At 41.5% G+C, this 23,189-nt stretch overlaps 1 protein-coding gene across 2 annotated transcripts in view; it reads right to left on the bottom strand.

Moving 5' to 3' along the window:
• Positions 1 to 236: 236 nt before the first annotated feature.
• The window catches only part of gramd2aa (GRAM domain containing 2Aa), a 29,866-nt gene continuing 6,913 nt past the window's right edge, over positions 237 to 23,189 (bottom strand). Inside the window, exons 2-12 of one of the 2 annotated variants that reach the window (XM_088920790.1) lie at positions 19,203 to 19,316; positions 10,749 to 10,806; positions 10,070 to 10,142; positions 9,109 to 9,212; positions 8,055 to 8,153; positions 6,375 to 6,446; positions 5,785 to 5,847; positions 5,299 to 5,458; positions 4,285 to 4,378; positions 3,039 to 3,146; positions 237 to 2,420 (exon numbers count right to left, since the gene is read on the bottom strand). In XM_088920790.1, coding sequence (XP_088776916.1) covers positions 2,417 to 2,420; positions 3,039 to 3,146; positions 4,285 to 4,378; positions 5,299 to 5,458; positions 5,785 to 5,847; positions 6,375 to 6,446; positions 8,055 to 8,153; positions 9,109 to 9,212; positions 10,070 to 10,142; positions 10,749 to 10,806; positions 19,203 to 19,316 — 949 coding nt within the window. In that variant the 3' untranslated portion in view covers positions 237 to 2,416. Of the gene's footprint in view, positions 2,421 to 2,983; positions 3,147 to 4,284; positions 4,379 to 5,298; positions 5,459 to 5,784; positions 5,848 to 6,374; positions 6,447 to 8,054; positions 8,154 to 9,108; positions 9,213 to 10,069; positions 10,143 to 10,748; positions 10,807 to 19,202; positions 19,317 to 23,189 lie in introns of those variants that run through there. The other variant, XM_088920791.1, reaches the window with a different exon arrangement.

Below are 23,189 nucleotides of genomic sequence, written 5' to 3' on the forward strand. Positions count from 1 at the left end.
TAATAAACTCAAAATTATCAGATGAAAAACATTGTAGATCATGAGCTTAAACCTTCAGATCGTGTTTCCTAGAGTTCTCTTTCAGTAAATACAACAACATACAATTAAATGGGCAAACCACAGTTTCCTCAGCTTTTAAGCATATTATAAAAATGTATTCAAAGTTCAGCATTTAAAAAAGAAACAGGAATTTCTGACACTTCAGATGCATTATATGTGATTCAAGCAAAGGGGGATGGATGAAAGGCTGTTTATTAGTCACACATGTTTCAAAGTCATCTGTGATTCTAGTTAAGATACAGTTCTACCAGCCTGTTGCTTATAAAGCTAATGACTGCAAAGAGTCGAGCGAGCTCCAATCTGATCCCCTGTACAATAAGTGCCTTGTTTCATTACAAAAGTGTACAAAAGTAGGTCCTGAACACATCTTGTAAATGTACTGTATGACTCATGTCCAAACCAGAACTTCAAAATTTCCTTCTGATTGTGCTCCCACATTTAGACTGAAATGTTTAACGTTGAAATTTCATGTAATTCTCTACACATTTACTTTCTTACAGCACACTAGACACTTTGACAGAAATAGAGCTTCCCAACACCACATTTTTCTTTGTTCAGTTACAGTTTTAAAATTCTGTCTGAGTCATGTAAAAAGGGCTCAATTTCAGCCAATTTCAGTCATTTTGGGTTACAACATTAGGAGAAGGGGTGGTATAAAGTGCATTTTACTGGACAGCTAGATGGCAGCTCAGAATTGTCACATACTGTAGAGTTTTCACAGGGTTGGCATGTCTGGTAAATTCATTCCTGATAGGGAAAAGAAATATCTTTGGGGAGAAAAATAACAGCGAAAAATGTGGTTGCAGAATTTTCTCCTCTAAGCTGATCTCTCATTCTCAATCTAACCATTTTGCAACATTAACAGCTCCTTAATTACATTGTCAACACATTAGAGTGTTGCATTTACAGTATTTTCTCCTGAATTAGGAGAATTCACACAAGATAACAACCGTGGTAAGCAGTAACTACAATTTAGCCATTTAAAATCTGCTGTAGCCTTGTTTTGGCTAGTACAAACACAGCATCTTCTGACAACTTTTGAAATGCTTCTTAAGGGTCTGTCTACAGTAGGCACCTACAACCAATTTGTGCCAGAAGACTTTGCTGTCACGTTAAGTTTCTTGTGATCGATTTCAATCTGAGTTCCAGCAGCAATTTAAGTTTCAGGTCCAGCTTGTCTATTCAATACAGGGCTCCATGTCTACCATGCAAATGAGATTTAGCATGAAGACCTGAAAGATTCAGGAAGTTTTCCTGCACAGACTTAGTCCAAGTCCAGAAATTGCACTTGTTTTTCCATCCAGTTTTTCCACTGGACTGATTGTCAAGACAAAGAGAAGGTAAAGAGTCCAGGTTCATTTGTTTCTGCTGGGCAGGCCAGGATACTGCGGTCGGTTTTTAAGCCCAGGGATAAGCAGAAACCAACTCAGGCAGGTGCAGTCCCCTGAGAGCTTTGAAAAAACGTAACTGTCACAGCAGGATGTGTAACTATACCTGTGGGAAGTCAAGCTGGGCCAGACAGCAGAGAGAATTTGTGATAGGAGAGGAAAGGAGAGAGGTGTTATCCAAGAGAAAAGGTGAACATTATAATATGAGAAGAATGGTGAGAATTAGTGATCAAAAAGTAAGAAAATTAGAAAATGTGGTGAAAAAGGTGTAAACTCGATTAATAATAATGGTTGAGTGGTAAGGATGCTTCCTCATTCTTTTTTCAAGGCTTGTATTGGAGTTTCAGTCGGCAAAGTCTCTTATCTTCTGCCTGTAATGTAAACCTTTCAGGTCTCCAAAAATACAGCATTGCTCTGACATTCTTCCACTTCATCGTCTTAATGCTGAAACTCCAAGCGATCTGCTGTGGTCTGTTAAGCGTCTTGTAACATCCCAAGACAGATGCTACAGATGGGTACAGATGCTGAAATGCATGTCCGTGACTTATATCTACAGTATTACTTTATCTCCTGATGGGGGGGGGGGGTTGAAACTCTACTGTGCCTCCAGGACAGTGCTGTAGTGTCCGAGAGTGTAGCTGGGGGAATCCAGGCTGGGAGCCCCTGCTCCTCTGGAAAATCCCTGGCTTGGTTCTCCCTGTTTTGCTAAAGTAGCGGCCCCCAAGTCGGCCGTCACCGCTGGGCCCGGGACCCTGTTTCATGTCCCACACTAAAACGAGTTGTTGTGCTGTTGTCCGTGACACACTGACACTCTGCAGCTGGACTTTTTAAATAAATAACCGCATTTCATCAAGACCTAGATTCTATAAAAATGTAAATAAATAAGTCCGTTCTTTAATTCTTGAGGCAGTGACAGACAGGATTGTCCCAGAAACATCTTCCTATGTAGACGCTGCCCAGAGAAGGGGTTACCTGTCATAAATAAAAGACGAGACGTCGAATGAACAAGAACACACAGAACACATTCCACTCATTTTCCCAATGATTGGGAAGATCCTTAATGTAATAAAATAATTCATATTTTTAGCACACTCTTAAAAATATATACACTAAATCTAGAAATTGTGTGTGAATATTTATTCAGTTTTCGTTTTACACGTTTTACCCCACTTTATACCAAGTTTACACCAAGAAAACTGCCTGAAAGAGTCTGACTTCAGATAATATGACACATCTTACTGTCGGGCAAAGGTGGTACTCGTGGTTTAGAGGAACACAGAATGATTATAGTGTTTCTGTAAATCGCAATATGTCTCAGGTGAATTCTTCAGCACAAAATTTGATGTTGAGCTAAAACTTATAGGAGTCATTCTTGAAAGTGGTAAGGAGTCTTGTTCTTCTCTGCTGTATTTCTCCAATCTAAATACCCCAATATTTCAGAGATTTTTGAGATGGGCTTCCTTTCTTTAGGTGAACTCGCTGGGTCCACAAACAAAAACTCACTACTCAAGCCTCATTCAGTGCATCTTGTTTGCTTGTCAGGGAGAAACACAGGAATTTTGACGGACAAAACATCTATTTCTGACCTACCTCTCACTCATGGGAAAAACGGGATTAGTGTTTAGGAAGGAAAGCTGCTGTTCCAGACTGGATACTCTGAATGCCAGGTAACAGGAAGACAGGATGAGCAGAATGATTCTATGGAGAAGAGAACCCAAATTTTAAAGCATGAGAATGAAAATGCAGCTTTAACTTCCATGTTGACTATGTTTCTAGTCTTTACATAAAACAGGCGTTGATTCACGTCTTTCTGAAATGTGAAAATGTGTTCTACAGCTTGAACACTAGGTGGCAGCACTGGAAACGTCCAGCACAGTTTACAGAGCTTCCAGAAATGGTTCCACTCTTCCACTCCTCTCGTGGATGTAACACGACTATTTTATAAATAAATAAATCCTGAATACTCAAATACTAAAACGTGTTTGTGTGGAATAAATGCTGAGTAAACCATATTATGAGCAGAGCAGAGTTCGTAGTGATTTTAAAAGTCACAGAGAACCGAAGTAGTTATCAATACTGGAAATTTATAAAACTTTTAAGAAAATGTGTATGCAGTGCTCCTACAGGAATATACACGCCACAGAATAAAGTGAGTGAAGAACTAACTCTTAAATATTCTCAAAGAATTAAAGACACCTTTTTAAGCCTTATTCTTATCTGAGAACAACACATTTTGAAAAGGGCTGGCTGAGGGCAGAGGGCAGTGAGTTTTGTGAAACATCCTTCACAGCCCTCCACAGTCTAATAAACAACTAGCTGGTGAGCCTGAATGCAGTAGTGCATTTCCCCTTGGAGTAAATTACCGAAGAGCTTTCAGGGATTGTATTACAAACAGTAAAAAAATATTTTAAGCCCACAACATATTGCTCTCCTCCCAATTTCTAGACTTGCTGTTTTCATGAATTGCAAATGATTTCAAATATTCATAAATGAAAAACAGACTACACTCACATTATACTTGTTTGAATATCTACAAAGCAAAGCAAACTTCTGAAATAATAATAATAAGCAATAAATTTTAAAAAAATAGTTTTTAATATCTAGCTAAAGTACAGTGTTTTTTTTTTTGCAGAGGATAAGAGAAAGAATAGTGAATTCCCATAAACTAAAGCAGAGCAAAGAGCAGCCAATCAGACTGCAGTACAAGGATGGCCTGTTACTGGTGGAATGCAATTTGCCCTAGAAGCACATGGTTTACAGGAAGGTTTGAAGATAATGGCTTTGGAATGAGATACACTACTGCGCAGCTGATAGCAGTAAGCACTGATTCACTCACAGCAAGATGAAGAATTTGAGAAGCTGGTATTCCATCTGTCCAAGTTCAGGAACAGGCTCTGTCAACAGCATCTTCTCACTCTCCAAGCCTCTATCTGGAGCACAGAAAACAGTAACAGCAACAGGCAGGCGTCTGTATAAATGAATTATAATAAATTATATTAAGGCAGAAAGAGAAAACGGTGCTATTTTGTCTCCCACTGCATGGACAAACACCACGGACGTGTCCACAGTGAATTATCGGATAATTGTAGCTGTGGCTAGTTCAGCCCTGGTTCTGGAGGCCCACACACCTGCTGGTGTGCATTCCAGTCCAGCTCAATTCCTTAACTGAAGCCATGAAGCAGCTCGCAAGTTACCTGATTGGAGCCTTTGCCAGTCTGGAATTTTATGTTACTAATGATATACAATAATTTCCCTCACGGGATCAATAAAGTATCTATCTATCTAGTTAAAAAAGTGTCTTTTCTGGACACCCCACTCAAAGCGCTTTACAGGTAATGGGGATCCCCTCCACCACCACCAATGTGCAGCCCCACCTGGATAATGCAGCAGCAGCCATAGTGCACCAGTACACTCACCACACACCAGCTCTCAGTGGGGAGGAGAGCAAAGTGATGAAGCCAATTCATAGATGGGGATTATTATGAGGCCATGATTGGTAAGGGCCAATGGGAAATTTGGCCAGTACACCAGGGTAACCCCTACTCCTTTCGAGAAACACTCTCGGATTTTTAATGATCACAGAAAGTCAGGCCCTCAGTTTTAAAACCTCCAGCAGCAACCATAGTTTTTCCCAGGAGGTCTCCCATCCAGGTACTGGCCAAGCTCACTCCTACTGAGCTTCAGTGGGCAGCCCAAAACAGTCCAAAAGCCTAAATCAATCCTGTTATTAAGTCAATGAAGGGATCCATTGTATATCTGACGCCTTGGCTGGAACAGAAAGGAGCAGAACTAGGACTGAGAGCCCCTGTGTTATCAGATGCCACTGGAGGGCAGATATCAGGGTGCTGACCTTCAAGGGGCTCATTGGCTGGGAAGGAAGCGTCCACAGCGCTCAGGCTGCTGGTGGAGTTGCCCAGGAGGTCGGGAAGGGAGGAGGACACAGAGGCTGTGGAGGTTTTCCGCCTCCACTTCAAGACCGGAGGGTACTCGTCAGGGACGGGGAACTCGTCCTGGGGGCACAGGGGGGGGGGGGGGAGAAAATCAGGCTCCACCTTCGCAACCGAAAACAAGGCGCGTCACTGAGAAACAGCCACCCGCCATTACTGCCTTCCGCAAGAAAGCCACCTCGACATAGATGCGACTCTCCGATTGCAATACACTGGAACACACGCAATATTTACATTCTGCTACACATTATATTTCCTGGATCAGAGACTGAGCTCTGTCATGCTCAGGCATGAGCTCCGGAAATCTTTAACAAGCTGGGTTACGAATCACAGCCTTGTTTCTTTGCATGTCTTTGCATTCTCACGCGCGTTGCCGATCTCAGTCTTACCAGGGATAAGGAACTGGGCTCCTCAGTGTATTGCTTGAGGCTCAGGCTCTTTTTGCCATTAACCTACGGGAGACAGTGATTGACCTGTTAATCGAAGTAAAATGATCTGTTTGATTGCTTTCGTTCCGTAGATCAGAAATTAACAACGGCACTGGTCCACCAGATCAAAAGCCCATACAGAAGGCGACGCGTCAAAATGAACAAGTCAGTGGAGTGTTCATTTGCAACATACTGTAGAGTACCTTTGGTCAGGTCGGCCTTACATCTGTGCTTGATACCAAACAAATCTCATTTTCAAATCATGCTTCAAATCTCCTGCTCAAATCGTAGATAATGAATTAAGGAAGAGGACCACAAATATGTAAATCTGACTTCAGCATTTAAAAAGATGACAAGCAAGAGGAAACTTTACATACCCGGGGGCCAACAATTTAAATTGAGCAAAGAACCTTATTTAAAAAACAAAGTAGCAACCTCTGGCTGATATGAACAAATAACATAAAATAGCAATCTAACTAGTAACCTGTAAATGTTTTGAACTACCAGCAATTAAGCTTTGGATATGGCAGTGAATGATATGGGATTCTTACCTGCAGGTGAGTGCAGACCCTCCTCAACACATCATACACACTGTCCCGAGACAGAAGAGACACGAAGACATACTGCAAGACAGGGACAGCACAAAACCTTCAATCAACCTTACTGCACATCTCCTTCTGCACTTACACAGCTCCTTCTCCTGCTTTTTTAAAGCAATTGTAAAACACAAAAAAGTATCAACTTTGCAGCAGTCTTTTTATGTACAGAAAATGAAAAATCATTACATCTGTGTTTTAGACGTGGTTTTGAAAAACAGGCTGGTGTTTATTTAGATATCACTGCACCCAAACAAGCAATTGTTACTACATTAGTGAACACCTGCATTCCCTCCTAGATGAAAATTCACCGAATTTAATTTGTGCCAACTTAACACATGAAGAAATGTATTGTTCATTTTTGATACCTTTTCTCAGGTTCCATACAAGCTTGTTAAGATACAAAAAACTAAACATGCTTTCCTTCAACTTCAATTTTGTTTAGCCAGACTAGGCGCTGCAGAATGTTTCATACTTCATACGAGTCTTTCTACATTTCTGACCATGGTGATGACACAAACCAAACTGAATATTTAAAATGATTCTGTTTTTCAAAGAACACAGTGTATTAAAAGCATATTAAAGGCACAAAGAGGAAAAACAAGGTCAAGCATGTCTGAAGAAACCACAATCTTGATGGCACTTCCACCACCATCAACAAGGTAATCCACAAGTTACTACATTACATTACTTTCTACATATGTCCTGGAGTACATGGTACCTTATAGTCCAACACTCTATCTTCATTTTACTACTACTGAACTACATTTAAATTACAGAGCAAGTAAAACAAATGTCCTATCTCATACTCTCTGTGTGTTATTTGATCAAAATGCTTCTGAACGATGACAGCCCAGAACAGAAGGGAATTAACAGGGCTCAACTGTACAGGTTCAGATCTCTGACAGATCTCTTAAACAGGCAGGCAGCCACAATTCTATGCTAACATTCTATCAGGACAACCCAAAGCCCGGTCAGCTCAAAAATAATCTTTCCCTGTTGATGGATTGCTCTGTTTCAGGCTCACACATCCCCCGCAATTTTCAAAATGGATATAAAACGATAATCTTGTCAAACATGCAAAAATGCCAGTCACCACATAATCTACTGTAAACTTTCTTTATTTGTTCCTACTCGAAATGCAAGTATAGGGCTGCCCAGTATTTATTTGGGAAACAGAATCCCTTGGAGAGGTTACTTCATTTATGTACACTGTCAACACCATCAACTCCCTCTTACGTCGTGGGAAGTTCCCTCAAGCCTGTCACACACAGCAAGCGTTCACACAGTCTGCTGGGATTTTGAGGTGTTTTGTTATTGAGGCCTCCCTGTACATACAGCCACACCATGTGTACAGGACTGACTGCAGAGCCATTCATACAACCCAGAGCTTTGCCAGAGGATGCAGGCGTATGAAGAAAATGAGGCATGAGGCATTTATGAGAGAAGGAAAACAAAACATAGCCCAGCAGGCGTGCCTTGTGGGTGATGTTGAGAGCCGATTCATTTGGCTAACTCCAATTTGACTCCCACCCTCATTTTCATGCCCCCACCCTCATATCAGCTTGACAAAACAGTACAGGATAAACCTGGACCTGCATGTCCGTTCTGCATCCTCAGGGGTACGTAGCCTACCTTTTGACTGGTGTCAGTGGTGATGGCGAGCCCATTGGGAACCAACCCCGCTGTTTTGTGCTTCTTCACCAGCCGTACGGAAACCACAGGGATAGCCACCTGCCAAGAGGAACATAGGGGCACCGCGTGTTATCTGAATGTGTCATTCACAGAAAAGCTCTACTCAGAACGGGCAGTGGAGAGGCTGCCCGGCTATCACTCTGCACCCCCTTGACAGAGTGAGCAAAGAATCCCAAGAATGTGCCCAAACCCTGTCTGCACAGCGTTCAGAGCCGGTTCAGAGCCACAGTCAACAAGTCGCCCTCGGTTTCTAAGTTCAGGACATGAACAATAACAACTAAGGAGGAAAAAGTCAGAGCTTTTCTTTTTCACTTCTGCTGAACATTAGTTCTGGTTCTGATTTTGAACGGGCTATAAATAGTCAGAACAGTCTATCTTGAGAATTCTGTGCTAATTAAATTGGTGAGTCCTTAATTACCATTACCACCGGAGTCAGCACAGTGGAAAAGGATGAGAAGCAAAGGGCATGACTCACAGTGGGCACTAGCACAAAACTACACTTTTACCACACTCTGAGCCAAGAGTCACACTGCAAAAAGAGAGAGAGCTTTTATTGTTGTTGTTGTCTTAAAATATTACTTACACTCAAGAAAGGTACAGTACATTACTGTCAAAAATTACTTTAACACATTTGTCAGCTTTGAAAATCACTGACATGAGCAGCACTTATATACCTGTCCACCGCGCAAGTCAGCAGCAGAGTCCTGTTTCTGAATAGGAAACTAAAATTTAAAACTGGCTTAGAGGCAAATTCTATTAACCTGATTTTTAGATACTGCATGTATTTGGCAACGATTTGGTATGAAGTCCACACATTGCTCTTTTCTTGCGATTAAATCTAAACATTCTCTTTACAAGCTGAAGGCTTGTGAGAAAAGATAAGAAACCCCAACAGTCTCAGGGATCATGAGATTAAGGGGCCGTGTTGGCTTGTCCAGAGGCAGGTCAGTGTAAGTCTTGTCAAGTTACTCTTTATATTCAACCTGAGAATTACCTTGATGTCTTTCCCAAAGAAGTTGGCATAGAAACACAGCCAGTTCTTGGAGATATAAAGGCGTCCTTGTAGAAGTATGTCTCTGAGGAGCGCGCACGAGTACACTGTAAAGCACACGCAGAGGAGACAGATGAGGGCACCAGAGCTGTCTTGTATTGGCTTTCCCACTGAAACGCAAACTGGAGATCTCAAGGCAACAGTGTGGAATAAAGAAGAGAACCACTTGACATTAATACTGACTAAAAGAGACACTTTTTAAAATGCAATCTAAAACATACAGGAGATAAATCTCAAACTGATGCAAGCAGTTTATCTCTCCTAAATTGTCATTAAGAAGTCTCCCTTGTATCTGGTGGTACTTAAAATTGTGTGATTGTGCATCCTATTCAATTCAAAAGGTGTTACAGTTACAGTATATATATTCAGTCTCACCATTTATTTTTGAGTTAAACCCACACGATTTGGAATCACCAGTTGCGCGTCTGGCTTGTCTTGGCTCACAGCAGCGAACCCCGCAGCCGCACAAGGGGAACCAGAGAATATCCCAGCAAGCAACAGGTACAAGGCAGGACACACTCTGGATGGGACGCCAGTCCATCGCGGGGCAACCAAGAAAGCCCTGGCTGACCAATCCCACCCTACCCCCAATAATGCTCCGCCAGTTGTGCACTGTGGTGGTTTCTCTTTATATAGTAGAAATCTGTCTGTTGCCTTTAATTCTGTTTTATAACAACAGGACTCAGACTCGACCCTGCAAAACTCAGGAAAACCCCTTTGCCAGCTGAGCCACTTGGGAGCTCCTGAAGACATAGCAACAAAGCAGGTCAGGAAGCAAGGCCATCCGGACTTTAACATTTTAATTCCTAGACGTATGGACAGAGCTTTATGATACAATGCCAGTGGCTGCAGAGGAAGAGGTTATCTCTATTTCCCGATAGTGAGCGAGCAGACCCTTCCCTACCTTTCATCAGAATCTCTTCTTGGGGCACACTCTGGAACAGCTTGTGGTACTGGGAGTTGTACTTATTCACCGTCTGTCAGGAAATACAGAGAAGAGACAACATTGGCAAAAACACGTGGCGGTCTGTGAATTTCTCCTATCCTTTCAGTCTAGCCTTTGAATTTCACTTCATTTTCAACAACAGCTGAATCATGTCATCCATTTCTGTGGATTCTCCTAGTACATTTACACTTCACTCAAAACCCTACAGCTGTTTCAATAAGTAGGGCAACTCCACAGGGCAATTTGTAAAAGAGCATTTATATTTCATGTAGGTCCATGGACCTTGCAATGGAAACTCAATGGAACTGACTAGCATGTCACCTGTGCACATAACACCCACTCAATCATGGTTATGTACAGTACGAGAAGGAACTGTAGAAAGTAAATTACATCATTCAACGTCATCATGATTTACACGGCCTGGATAAAATACGAGCACTTTCATAATGTGTAACTTTGTTATTGTGCAGCCGTGTTCAGGAGGACAGATAAAAGGATAATCTGTGAATTCTCTAAATAAAAACATAGAAATTGTCACTTTACAGATTACGGCTTAGTTAATAGAATACAGAAAATAATACTTGATATAAATGAATAGAACATTTTCAAATATATAACATATATAAATAATACTCACTGATCCTCTATAACATTTCTTCACATCGTCATAGGGCATAGTCTCGATCTCCTGAACCCTAAAAGATCATTTATATACATATATAATGGATTACACTTTAAAACACATTTTGCAGCAGAACACTGAGAGGTCCTTTAAAAAAGCTCCTTTTCTGTATTAGATGCAATATTCTTCACTCAGTGTTTCTCTGTAGAAGATCACTATGAAATAACCATCAAGAACAGCATTTGTCCCCTAATTACTATGTTACTTTGGTTCCTTTTCCTGCTTAACATCCAGTAAACACAAAGAAACAAAAAAAATGTCATAAATCAATAAAAGCAATATCAGAGATAGCTGAGGATATTTGTGCTGCACAGTTGTTTCAGCTCACATCAAGCAAAACATTATTCCCACTGAACACTGAAACCATTCCCCAGTATATTCTCATGATCAGTCTTGACAAGTCTTTTCAGAAGCAATTTTTGCTGGGAAATCGTGGCATCACAAGCAGCAATTACACCAATGTCTTCTTTAACTTTACAATCTCTTTTTCTGCTGCAATGTCCTACTGTAGTCACTGCACGCCACAGTCTTGGAGCTCAGGCTGTGCTGACAATGGCGAGATGCCCGACTGTAGGTTTATAATTGCTCTAAGGTGATGGCAACTCCAGCCACGATCAGAGACAAAGTCCCCTGTGTTACAGGCTGAGCACAGAACAGGTCGGTGAGTAGACAAATACCACAGTCACAGCACTGCAGCGTCCTGCATTTAGTAAACAGCTTGGAAATCAAGAGATAAAAATGAGTTCACAATGTGAACTCAATTAACAAAATAGAAAATATCCTTCAGCTGCTAAGGGGTTCACCAGTGGTTTCTTAACTCTCCTCCAGAGCTCCCAGCTGTGCAGTATTCACCCCTCACTGGAAACCTCAGACACCTGCTGAGGAGAAGCCATGTCCTCAAGAAAGAGGAGGTTAGCTGTCAGGAGCCCGAGAGTGGAAAGACCGACAGCTGGCCCCTCTCAGGCAGATACTCACCCTGGCTGCCTGTCACACCCTGCCATCACACCAGACACGTCAAACTGGGTGTTTATGGAAATTCATCCAGACAGAAACAAAATGCAAACTAGGAGTGCACTGAGAGCAACATGCATTAAAGGTCACCTCACAGAAGTTTACTTGCAGAGGCAGAATTTCCGATGACATTATTGGCATGTTCTTACACCTGTCCACCTACCCTCCTCTCGGGGTCGACAAGGACTGGAGCTCAGGGTTGGTGTCCGAGTCTCCAGCACTGCCTACTGAGGAAACTACCGGAGAACTAAAGTCACATGGACTCCTGCTCCCAGAAGCTGACTTTATATGTAATCCGACTAAGAAGAACAGAATGTAAAACAAAATGTAATCCTGGCCAAAGAACCACTAAACTCAGAGTGAACTATTACTTACATAATAAAGCACACTGAGTATCATTCACAATCTGCTTTTAAACTGGTTAATGGTTTTATAACGACATCCAGTTTTCAGCCAAATATACACAGGACCCTTCCTTAAGCAAGAATCCTCCATTTAAAAAATGTTATTTTCTGTTCTTTAGGGATTCTTCCATATTCGTGACCTATCATCAATAGCTGAACCACATACATTGCAGACGGTTAAGAAATTAAGAAGCTGCGCATGACAGAAAACATTCAGCCCATTAGTATTTTTAAACCTTCAATCAGAAACCAACTGAAAATGAGTATGTAAATTATCTGACTAATTCAGCAACTTACATGACAGTCATTCGGCTAGATATAAAGCAAAGCTGAGATATAGCTCCCTATGATTTGTCTACACTGTAGAGAACATCTTGGAATTTAACATTTCAAATCCCTGATTCTAAATAGCACTCCTTAAATTGAGCTTAAATTGGTTTAGTGTCTTACAGTCCTGGACAGGGAGTGCACATCGACGATAGACTGGAGTGGTCTAGGAACACCGAGGCCATCTACAAGAAGGGACAGAGCCGACTCTACTTCTTGAGGAGGCTCAGGTCCTTCAATGTGTGTAGTAAGATGCTATATATCTTCTGTGAGTCGGTGGTAGCGAGCGCCATTTTCTACGTGGTGGTATGCAGGTTCTCTGGGATTAGAGCAGGGGATGCTAACAGGCTGAACAAGCTAATCAGAAGAGCAAGCTCTGTCATTGGGTCTGGCCTGGACCCCCTGGAGGTAGTGGCTGAGAGGAGAATGGTGTCCAAACTAAAGTCCATCATGGACAATGTCTCCCATCCCCTCTATGACAGGCTTGTAGAAATGAAAAGCACGTTCAGCAATAGGCTGATCCATCCACGTGCGACAGGGAGCGCTACAGGAGGTCATTCTTGCCTTCTGCCATAAGACTGTACAACGCATCCACCTTGTGTGTGGGCAGGGGCAACATTGACAGTGACCTGTTTTTGGACTAAATAGTAAACTATCTGCTTACATCTGGCTTTTCCTGTCTACAACTGTTTTTTTGGTTTTTGTGCAATATATGCCAGGGACACGTGCAATATATTTATATTTATAATGTGCAATACAACTTTTTGTGTACTGTTCTGGTTTGTTCTTTGTATATTCTGGATTGTGAGCAACTCTTCTTAGCACACTTCTCACTGACTGTTCTGACTGTATTGTATTGTTGTATTATTGTATCATTTTGTTACACTGTGCTGTGCTGTGCTAAGCTGCTGTTGCACTGCAATTTCCCTCACGGGATCAATAAAGTATCTATCTATAGCAATGAGCCAGGTAGTAACCTGACTCAGTATCCAGACACGCAAATTCTGCTGATCAGGCTCAGGAGCTAGGAAATGAGTGACAAATGCTCAGTGTTCTTCCATGCAGAGAGCTTCTTTCAGGACACTTTGCTTCAGAAAACCACTGGCCAGATCAGTAGCCGTCCACCAAGTGTGCACAGTCTGAAAACATCTTGCTCTAGGACAGGCTTGTGCGAGAACATTACTAAGAACTAAACATGGTGTTCTATTACTGTGCTGAAGGGACGGGACTTTAAGTAGGGGTTTTCATGGCATGAGAGAAACCCTTCATGGTACTTCTACTTACAGTGACATTCCCTGTTCAAAGAAAATAAATGAAGAAAATAAATTCATTATAGGGTGGGTGATGTGAAGATGGGACAGATGTTCGCCTTACAGAGCCATGCTTCCACAATCGTGTTTAAGTGTGAAGTCAAGAAAGGACCCCCTCCTTGCACCAAAGTACAGTTACTTGGGCACTTAATATATCATATTAAAGAGTATTTAAATTCATCATACATCATTATATGTCTTTCAATAAATATATCATATTAACCCAGCCCAAATCGGTTCTGTTGGTTGGAATTTAACAAAGAACACAGATGTAGGTGGGTCACATGCATTCTGAAGCACATTACTACTAACAGTACGTTACTAGTCAAGAGGTTTCTTCTTTTTGTTATTCATATATACCATATTTGAGTAGGGGGTCCCAGAAGATATAGCTCTGCGTAAGGGAGCTACACTGCGAATATTTTGTTGCTACAATGAACTAAACCGATTTTTTCAGGACTTCCTTATAAAGAAATGCTGTTTCCTTTACAGGAAGGATTTTTTTCAGTATTCTAACAAAGTCTGCTATGTGTAGATCTAATCTCATCAATCAACACAGGACTTCAGTAAACCCAGTCACATGCCCTCAAAGAACCAGACTGAATACCAGAAAAGCTGTAGTGACCTCTCTGGGCAGGACAGTAATATATCAGAGTGCATGTCTCCTTGGATATAGAGACATAGCTTTTTTCTCTGAGCTTACAGTGTATCCACTTTGCAACAAATACTCCCACTTCATTCTCTATAATCTGCAATTAGTACAGTTCAGTACACAGATCTAACACTATTTACAAGATGCCTTCAAACCTACATACTGTTCACTGTTTATATGAACTGACTTTCTTCTTTTAGACCTCAGTCCATGTTCTTTGCATCTAAAAATAGCTATGGTCCTTTCAGACAACCTTTAGTCATGGGATTAGTCTAGTGACCCCTCCCTGGACTCCCTCCTGTCTTTCCATGTGAAGAGACAAGTAATTACAGTGGATGAAACATATTAGATGAAGGGTCTGTTTTTGTACATATTGAAGCCTTTGAGCCAAAGCTCTGAATTTCTAGTTTACTAGACGACCAGTCATGAGATCTTTTCAAAGTTTTCTTCTTTTCATTATTTTAATATTTCAAATTAATAGTGGAAAAGACAAAATACTCTCAGAACCACCTTGTCAAATAAGAGATTAATCCCACCATTAGTGTAACCAAGAGCCAAATAATGACCCTGTTCATTTGTTTTTTTTGAATATTCAGGGGTTTATAGTGTAAGGCCCATGGCACGGGTGAATGCTGATCTGAGATTGTAACAGGTGCCTTGACATGTTTTTCTGAACTTAGCCTGATGCTCTGGGGATAGTAAGAATGCCTTCTAGCCTCAGAGGAGCTGAAATTAATTTCTTCAAAACAAAAACATAGCTCGCACCAGTTGACACGCTGAATTTGCGTGCATCAGTCAAGACAGACCTGTTTGCATGGATATTGGGCAAGGCAAAGACACATTTATAATTAATGATTCAGAGGCTGTGTACATATTTTGAACGGCTTGTGTAAGCATTGCACATTACCTTTTCCTATTAATTGCAGCCCTTGTACACATCAGCACTTCACAGCAGCCTTTACGTTCTTATCACCTTTCGCAGTTCTTGGAGTTTGAAATTTTTCCAACTGACTGGGCAGCCATAGCACAGAAGGAACTGAATGGCACATTCGAGCCGACGTTCAGTTAAGATCAAGTAGTAGATGAAAGTCCTCGATTGTAAAGATATAAAAATGTACTGATTTCTTTTGGTGTGTGGTAATCTGTCTGTAACATGGCAGCAAATGTTTAAAAAATATCCCTCAAGGATGAATGCAATACCAGAGATATGAAGAGGCAACTATCTGATTCAGTCTGCTTTGGGAATTTAAACACTTACTGTATACTGTATATAGGCGGAGTGGTGGCACTCTGGCTAAGGATCTGCGCCTGTGGCTGGAAGGTTGCCAGTTCATATCCTGCGGCCGGCAGAGGAATCCTACTCCATTGGGCCCCTGAGCAAGGCCCATAACCCCAACTGCTCCAGGGGTGCCGTATAAATGGCTGACCCTGCGCTCTGACCCCCAGCTTCTCTCCGGTTTGTGTGTCTCATGGAGAGCAAGCTGGGGTCTGCGAAAAGAAATTCCTAATGCAAGAAATTGTATATGTCCAATAAAGTGATCTTATCTTATACAACTGCTTTGGTGACAATGATTTGAAGTGGATGTGATGCCGGGCTTTTTAAAAGTTTGGCACTGTTTTGCTGTGTTCACAAGATGGTTATAAAGTCTCATGATGCAGCTCTAATTGAAGTACAACTTGAGTACAACAGGACATTGAATCAGTACTACAGGGCGTAACTGAAGAGGTATTAAGACTGTACATTCAAGTATTTGAAATTCAGTATCATCAATCTTACAGAGACTAATGGGGAAAAAAAGCCAACCTGATCTCAAAGTGTAATTAATTCCCCTACTGACATTTTGCCATTTGGCTTTTGAAACAGACAAGGAAAAGGGCTCCTCACTATCTGCTCTATATTTTAAAAGGTAGAGAGTTACAACACTGCGCTAAGATTGAAGAACATCTCTCCGTCACTCTGGGTTCATGGCCAGTGTGCAGTGCATATTCTGAAACTAATTAAAACGGAAGGAGAATCTAAATGTGGAAAGGGAACACCTGCAGTGACAGGAAATGCAGGCTTTCAAATAAATTATTGAAAGGTACGAGGAAAGAAGGAGCACGGAGGCATGATCGATGTGCCAGGAGGATTCTGAAAGCAACGGAGTTCTGAACCGTAAGAGATCGGGGATACAGGACTGTTCTCCATGCAGCCCCCATTGTCAGGTAGAACAGGCTCAGTCGCCTCAGTAGAAAGAGGCCTGTGGTTGCATCCTGTTTCACAGCAAAGTAAAGAGCTCTGGTATGAGGTTTGGTCTTGGCCTTCATTCTTTAAAAGTGTGCTTATGCTGCAAATGTGTGCAGGACAAATAGGGGTTACTTCAGCATTAGGTTATGTGCATTAAAAGAATGGTACACGTGTTACTAATTATTTGTGGTGATGAGGTATTTTACAATTTCTGCTCATCTCCTGTTGCAGTCAGGTTTTATCCAAATAAAAAAGAGCTACATAGATCTGTCAATACTTTCCAGTCCCTGGAAACAGTTTATCTGTCTTCAGTGCATCTCAGATTATCATTTTTATTTTCTAACATTTTCTTTTGTGTAAGAAAATGTATTTTCTTCCAATTTTTGTCTTATTTGTTTTTATAACACTTCCTTAGTAACAAAGACTTTTAATTGGTTTAAAACTAATACAAAAAGAAACTGATATTTTTTTTTTACGAATTCCAGAACACAAAGAGTTACGCAAACCAACCAAAACACACAACAAAAAATCTTACGGCAGAGATGTTGCTAACGATCACAGTCTGTTGCTATGGAATGGCACGTTAGATGCATTTGGGTGTGGCATGCTCTTTCTAAATCAGAAAGTACCGGCCCTTTCTGTGAACACAATATGTCTTGGAGTCTGAAGAAGTGAAAAGAAAAACCTGTGATGTCATTTGTGTGGGTGTGAAGTATCAGCCTGCGTACATGAAAATGTTCAAATATTAAGAAAAACTAACAAAACATGAACACTAAACACAGCAACGTGTGGGAATGTCACACTACTCCTGCTATGACTTTGTTACATTTTGAGTGGTTTCAAAAAATTCTTAATGGACTTCCTGTTTTCATCATATTAAAACCTGCTCTCCCACAAGAGAGCTCTCCCAACAAGCACAATGGGGGGGCCCAGGAAACTGGTCTGAACTTGTGCTGAAGAAGAGGAAGAGCAATGTGTGAAAGAATAAGAATGAAATGTGAAATATCGTCCATGAGGCTTGGTATTTCAGAACTTGTTAGCTACTGAAAGAAACCAGCACAAGGGGGCCAGTGTGGTGGCTCTGTGGCTCAGGATCTGCGCCTGTGGCTGGAAGGTTGCTGGTTCGTATCCCGCGGCCGGCAGAGGAATCCTACTCCATTGGGCCTCTGAGCCAGGCCCTTAACCCCAGCTGCTCCAGGGGTGCTGTACAATGGCTGACCCTGCGCTCTGACCCCCAGCTTCTCTCTCCCTGCCTGTGTGTCTCGTGGAAGAAATACAAGAAATTGTATGTGGCCAATAAAGTGATCTTATCTTACAAGAAATGCCTCCCAGCACAATAAGGAAGAGGTCGTCTGAGCTGAGCTCTACCCTTGCAGTCACAAATATCTTGTTAAGTCACCGATTCATGAAATGAAACTCAAAGAGCATATGGCCAAATAATGAGGCAGAAGGCAAAAAATGTAGTATGTGTATGTAGTATGAAAATGTGTCTTCTTAAAATGTAGTAATTAAAAGGAGGAGGGAAATAAATAGAGAAATCTGACCTTACGTGTAAAAGTTAAACACATTAAGCCCACTTCAGAGGTTCATTTCATGTTTGCTACAGGGGTCCCTGTTTTCTACTTTTCAGACTTCTTACATACAGTATCATACATAACGTGCTTCATTTACTGCATTGTTTGTGCTTCGATTAAAACAATTTCTAGTACTATACATGTTGGAAGTGTGCACAGGTCTGGACATATGGGAGAGACACACTACAGTGTTGCACAGTTTGCCAATGAGCCTCAGACCCCTGTGCAGGTCAGACAGGTTTCCCCAAAACACTCACTCTCTGGCCTCCTGCTGGAACACTACATTACATAACGGGACTTTCCTGAAGGAACACGCATCCAATTGGTAAACAGGAAGGTAACGGCACAAATGAGATAAAAAAAGCCAGAATGGTGTCTAAATTAATAGCCATCATGGACAACGTCTCCCATCCCCTCTATGACAGGCTTGTAGAAATGAAGAGCACGTTCAGCAATAGGCTGATCCACCTGCAGTGCGACAGGGAGCGCTACAGGAGGTCATCCTGCCTTCTGCCACAAGACTGCACAACGCACTCACCTTGCGTCTGGGCAGGGGCAACATTGACAGTGACCTGTTTCTGGACTAAACATTAAACTCTCTGCTTACATATGGCTTTTCCTGTTTACAACTGTTTTTTGTGCAATATATGCTAGGGGCTTGCGCAATTTATTTTTATATTTATAATTTTTTTGTATACTGTTCTGTTTTTTGTATATTATGTACAGTATGTGAGCAACTTTTTTTTAGTGCACTTCTCACTGACTGTACTGACGGTATTGTATGTATTGTACTGTTGTATTATTTCGCTACACTGTGCTGTGTTGACTGTGCTAAGCTGCTGTTGCACAGCAATTTCCCTCACGGGATCAATAAAGTATCAGTCTTCGATAACGAGCGACTTGCCTGCACTGAGGGAGGGGCTGGCTCTCTCCCTCCTTGGTGGGCTCCCCCTCATTCTGGAAGGCCAGGAAGCTGATGTCCTCACTAAGCTCTTGCTGCTCGCTCATTGCCTTTGGCCTGCGCACACACAGAAAAAAAAGCACAAGAGAAAGAGTGTGAAACGTGCGTCTCCTATTTATACACCATCTCGGGGGCAGCTCGACCACTGGGAAGCAGGACACGGTTCACGCGCCGGTATTGAACTAGAGGTGTGATAAGGCTGAGGTATAACATTGAGCTGAACTCAGCTGAGCAGCACTACAAACCCGTGTGCTTTCCCACATCCTATTGTGGTCTTTCGGACTGGGGTCGTGTGCACAAAGCACAGCCCAGCGCCGCCGGAGCGGAAGGCAAAAGAAACTCGTTGCTTCCTGATCTGCCTATTCTGGGGGCTGTATTTGCTGTCCTGGTTTCCTGGGGGGGGCAAGAGCTTATTTTGTTATTTGAAGTTTATTTGTTTTAGGGGTTCCTTCTTAGAAGGTCCTGGCAGGTTAGTTTTTTTTTTCCCCTCAGTTAAGTTCCTTTTCTCTTGATTCCCACACATTGGATGGGCCTCCAGAGAAAGGAAAGATGCACTCACCATTCACTAAGGGTCTTGGATCTTCCCCCACTGAGAAATAACAGCATATCTTTGTTGTTTGGCCAAACATCCGTCCCTCACCACGTGGAGGTGTATGCTAGTCGTGGGACAAGAGCTCGTCTGAAACGCAGCCCTGTGAGAGGATCTGATCTGGTTTGGGCAGAGGGTTTCCAAAACACTTCCCACCAGACAGGAAGCGAGAGACCGCCTCTGGTATCATTTCTTTGGAAACTGAAATTTCAAAGGGGTGCACTGCTCTAAATAAACACCACCTTCCTTCCTCCTTTTAAAAAAACTGCTCACTGACTTTCTGGGAAACCAGCCTTAATATCTAAAACACAGCATCATTAAAATTCACTTAATTTGTCTAAAGAGCAGGAAAGGCCTTTATCTGGGGCTGTTTGAATGTCATTAATATTCAAACAGCTGGAGATGACATGGAGCATGCACAGGGTAATGGGAAACTGGGCACCTTTATCCACAAAGATTCTCTCTGGGAAATCTAGCCAAAAGGTACTTTCTTTCTTTCACAAGCTGTGTGAAGAATGATCCTTGAAGCAGGTGGAGTTTGACAGATAGCTGTATCAAACAGAGACTTTAAGGTGAAGGTTGCACTTCATAACTGCAGGCTGGGGCAGGCCATTATTCTCCTGACTCTGCCTGACTTAATTAACTGCAGGGCGGAACAGAAATGGCCAATTTCCTTGAAATCTTTTGTCACATTAAATATTTTTTCCCCACTAACTCTATTTCCCAGGATGTCTCCCTCTGGTTCTCCTGTAACTGAGTTGTTCTTGACAGTGTGTAATGAGAACAAGTGGATATACCTTCATACCAAAATGCTTAAGGGAAATAGTTAAATCATCTCTAGAAAAATACAAAAATGACAGTTGATAAGAGGTCGGTTAGCTCAGTTGGTTAGAACATGGTGCCAATAACACCAAGGTCATGAGTTCGATCCCCCTACGAGCCAAGTGAACTCCTTCTTTGGGGGTGGGGTGGCTGTGGGGCTCAGGATCTGCGCCTGTGGCTGGAAGGGTGCCGGTTTGTATCCCCCAGCCAACAGAGGAATCCTACTCCGTTGGGCCCCTGAGCAAGGCCCTTCAACCCAGCTGCTCCAGGGGTGCCGTATAAATGGCTGACCCTGGACTCTGACCCCAGGCTTCTCTCCCTGTCTGTGTGTCTCATGGAGAGCAAGCTGGAGTCTGCGAAAAGACAAATTCCTAATGCAAGAAATTGTATATGGCCAATAAAGTGATCTGATCTGAAATTCATATTATCCAGAAGGATCATCAATACATGTTTACATCCCTGTATCCTGGCCTTCAACGTAAGTGAAATGTGATTATCTTGACATTATACAGTACACAGTGATATAGAATCTGAAAGTGTTCTTAGAGCCAAAATGGCTGAAAGAAGGTCTTAGGTGCAGTAATTCCAAAGATTTAGGTGTACAGATGTTTCGCCAGACCACGACAGAGGCAGCTGGAGTGAACTGGGTGATGAACAATGACAGTACGAATGTCATACCCTCCTGAGCATGATCATTTCAGAGCTGTGAGCACATTAAGAGAGCCAGCAACAAAATCAGAGCCCATGATAGCAGAGAGAAATATAGAGAGCAGGATTTGAAATATTTCTTATTTTTGAAAGGCTGCTTAGGAAACAAATATCGTGTAGGATTAGAAAACGTTTAAATGTATTTACAATACCATTTTTCATATTATCATTAAAAAAGTAAACCAATAATGTAAAAGCTGAAGGAATTAACTATTTTTTGTCTAGGACCACATGCTTCCAATTTTCATTTAAATATCTAGTGCTGTTGTATGGTCACACAGAGCCTCAGGTATATATCTTATGTGGGATGAAGATAAATATCAGGGAGTGATTCTTGTTTATATCTGCCTCTACTCGTAGATGAAGTGCATTCTCTTCGCTCTGAGCTGAAAGACACGCGGATCTGAAGCACTGTAGCATTTGAGGTATTTGCACTGATGCAATTAAATCAGCAGCTGCCAGGATACACCACCCAAAACATGCTAAAGTAAATGAGAATGACCACTTGTTTGAATATTTCCAGGAGAAGCAAATAGGTTTGGGAACAGCTATTACTGACTTTGAAAATCTCAGAAGATTTTATGCAAAAGAGCTCAGAGGTAATACAAAGAGCCATTGTACCTGGGCAGACAGTGGGAGGAATAAAATAACACAGGGAAATATTATTTTCACAAATTAAGTATGCTGCATAAAGACAATGAATACGTTCTACAAATGCTATGAAAGTCATTTAGGTCAAATATAAGTTTTATATCTGAAAGAAGTGGCACATTTGTATATCTGTGTATCTGGGTATATCTGTGTCAGTACCTTCAGAGGTGTTATGTTCTTTGCAAAACAAGCCGTGCTATGCAAATGCAAGCTTTAGAGCTACCTCAACAGAAATAAAAGAGGAATACTTTCACTCACATTATGCAGGCGACACCTTTCAGGATAACCTCAAATGAAGCAGTGCGGTGTACAGTACAAATGATTCTTCCTACACACAAAAAATTATATGAGATGAATTTGTACTGTAATCATGCTATCTACAGTAGTATTGTATTAAAACTAATAAGAAAAAAGTGGCTCACTCTATACTGGGGTTACAAATAAAAAAAACATGCTTGCTACAGACCATCAAATTCAAATATCAATTGAAATGCAGACTTACATAACAAAATCACGAAAGTATGTGTAAAGAAAGTGGTCATCTTGGGAGAATTTAAAATCAATGTCAACAACCAAAACTGAAATGACAGACAGAGACAGCAACTGCTTTTGCACTGCCCGTATTAATCACGTCTTCAAGGAAATGCAAAAACAAAGATGAGAAAATCAATAAAGACAGCATCTATTAGAGAAGTAAAATGTGATAGGAAGAATGTGGAATCAGTAGGAAATGGACAGCAACATTTTGAAGATACTCTTCTTCAAGCACAAAACAGATTTGTTCCAAAAGTAAACAAAGCCTTGACGTGTAGTGGCACCAAATATTTTAATAAATCAAGAATAACAAAATGAGAAAGCACTTAACTTGAGCCAGGTTTAATAACCATCGATCAGATACAAAACTGTCTTAAAACAATGTGCTATAATGACCCTTGAAGAGAGTAGACTATAAGGATACCCGATTCAAGTATTTAAGTGCCGTAAACATACAGCATGGAACTCAAGTGGAAACTACTAAAAACAACAGTGCATTTGAAACTTAGAGTAGGAGTCACTTTTTACATAAAGGGATGTGGGAGCCTGTACAATTTATCTAGCCATCTCAAAAGCAGCTGGATGTGATTCTTGGATAAATTAGCTACTCATAACCAAAATGAGCT

Source organism: Atractosteus spatula, chromosome 7 (assembly GCF_055471065.1).
Source record: "Atractosteus spatula isolate fAtrSpa1 chromosome 7, fAtrSpa1.hap1, whole genome shotgun sequence".
NCBI classification, from domain to species: Eukaryota; Metazoa; Chordata; class Actinopteri; order Semionotiformes; family Lepisosteidae; genus Atractosteus; species Atractosteus spatula.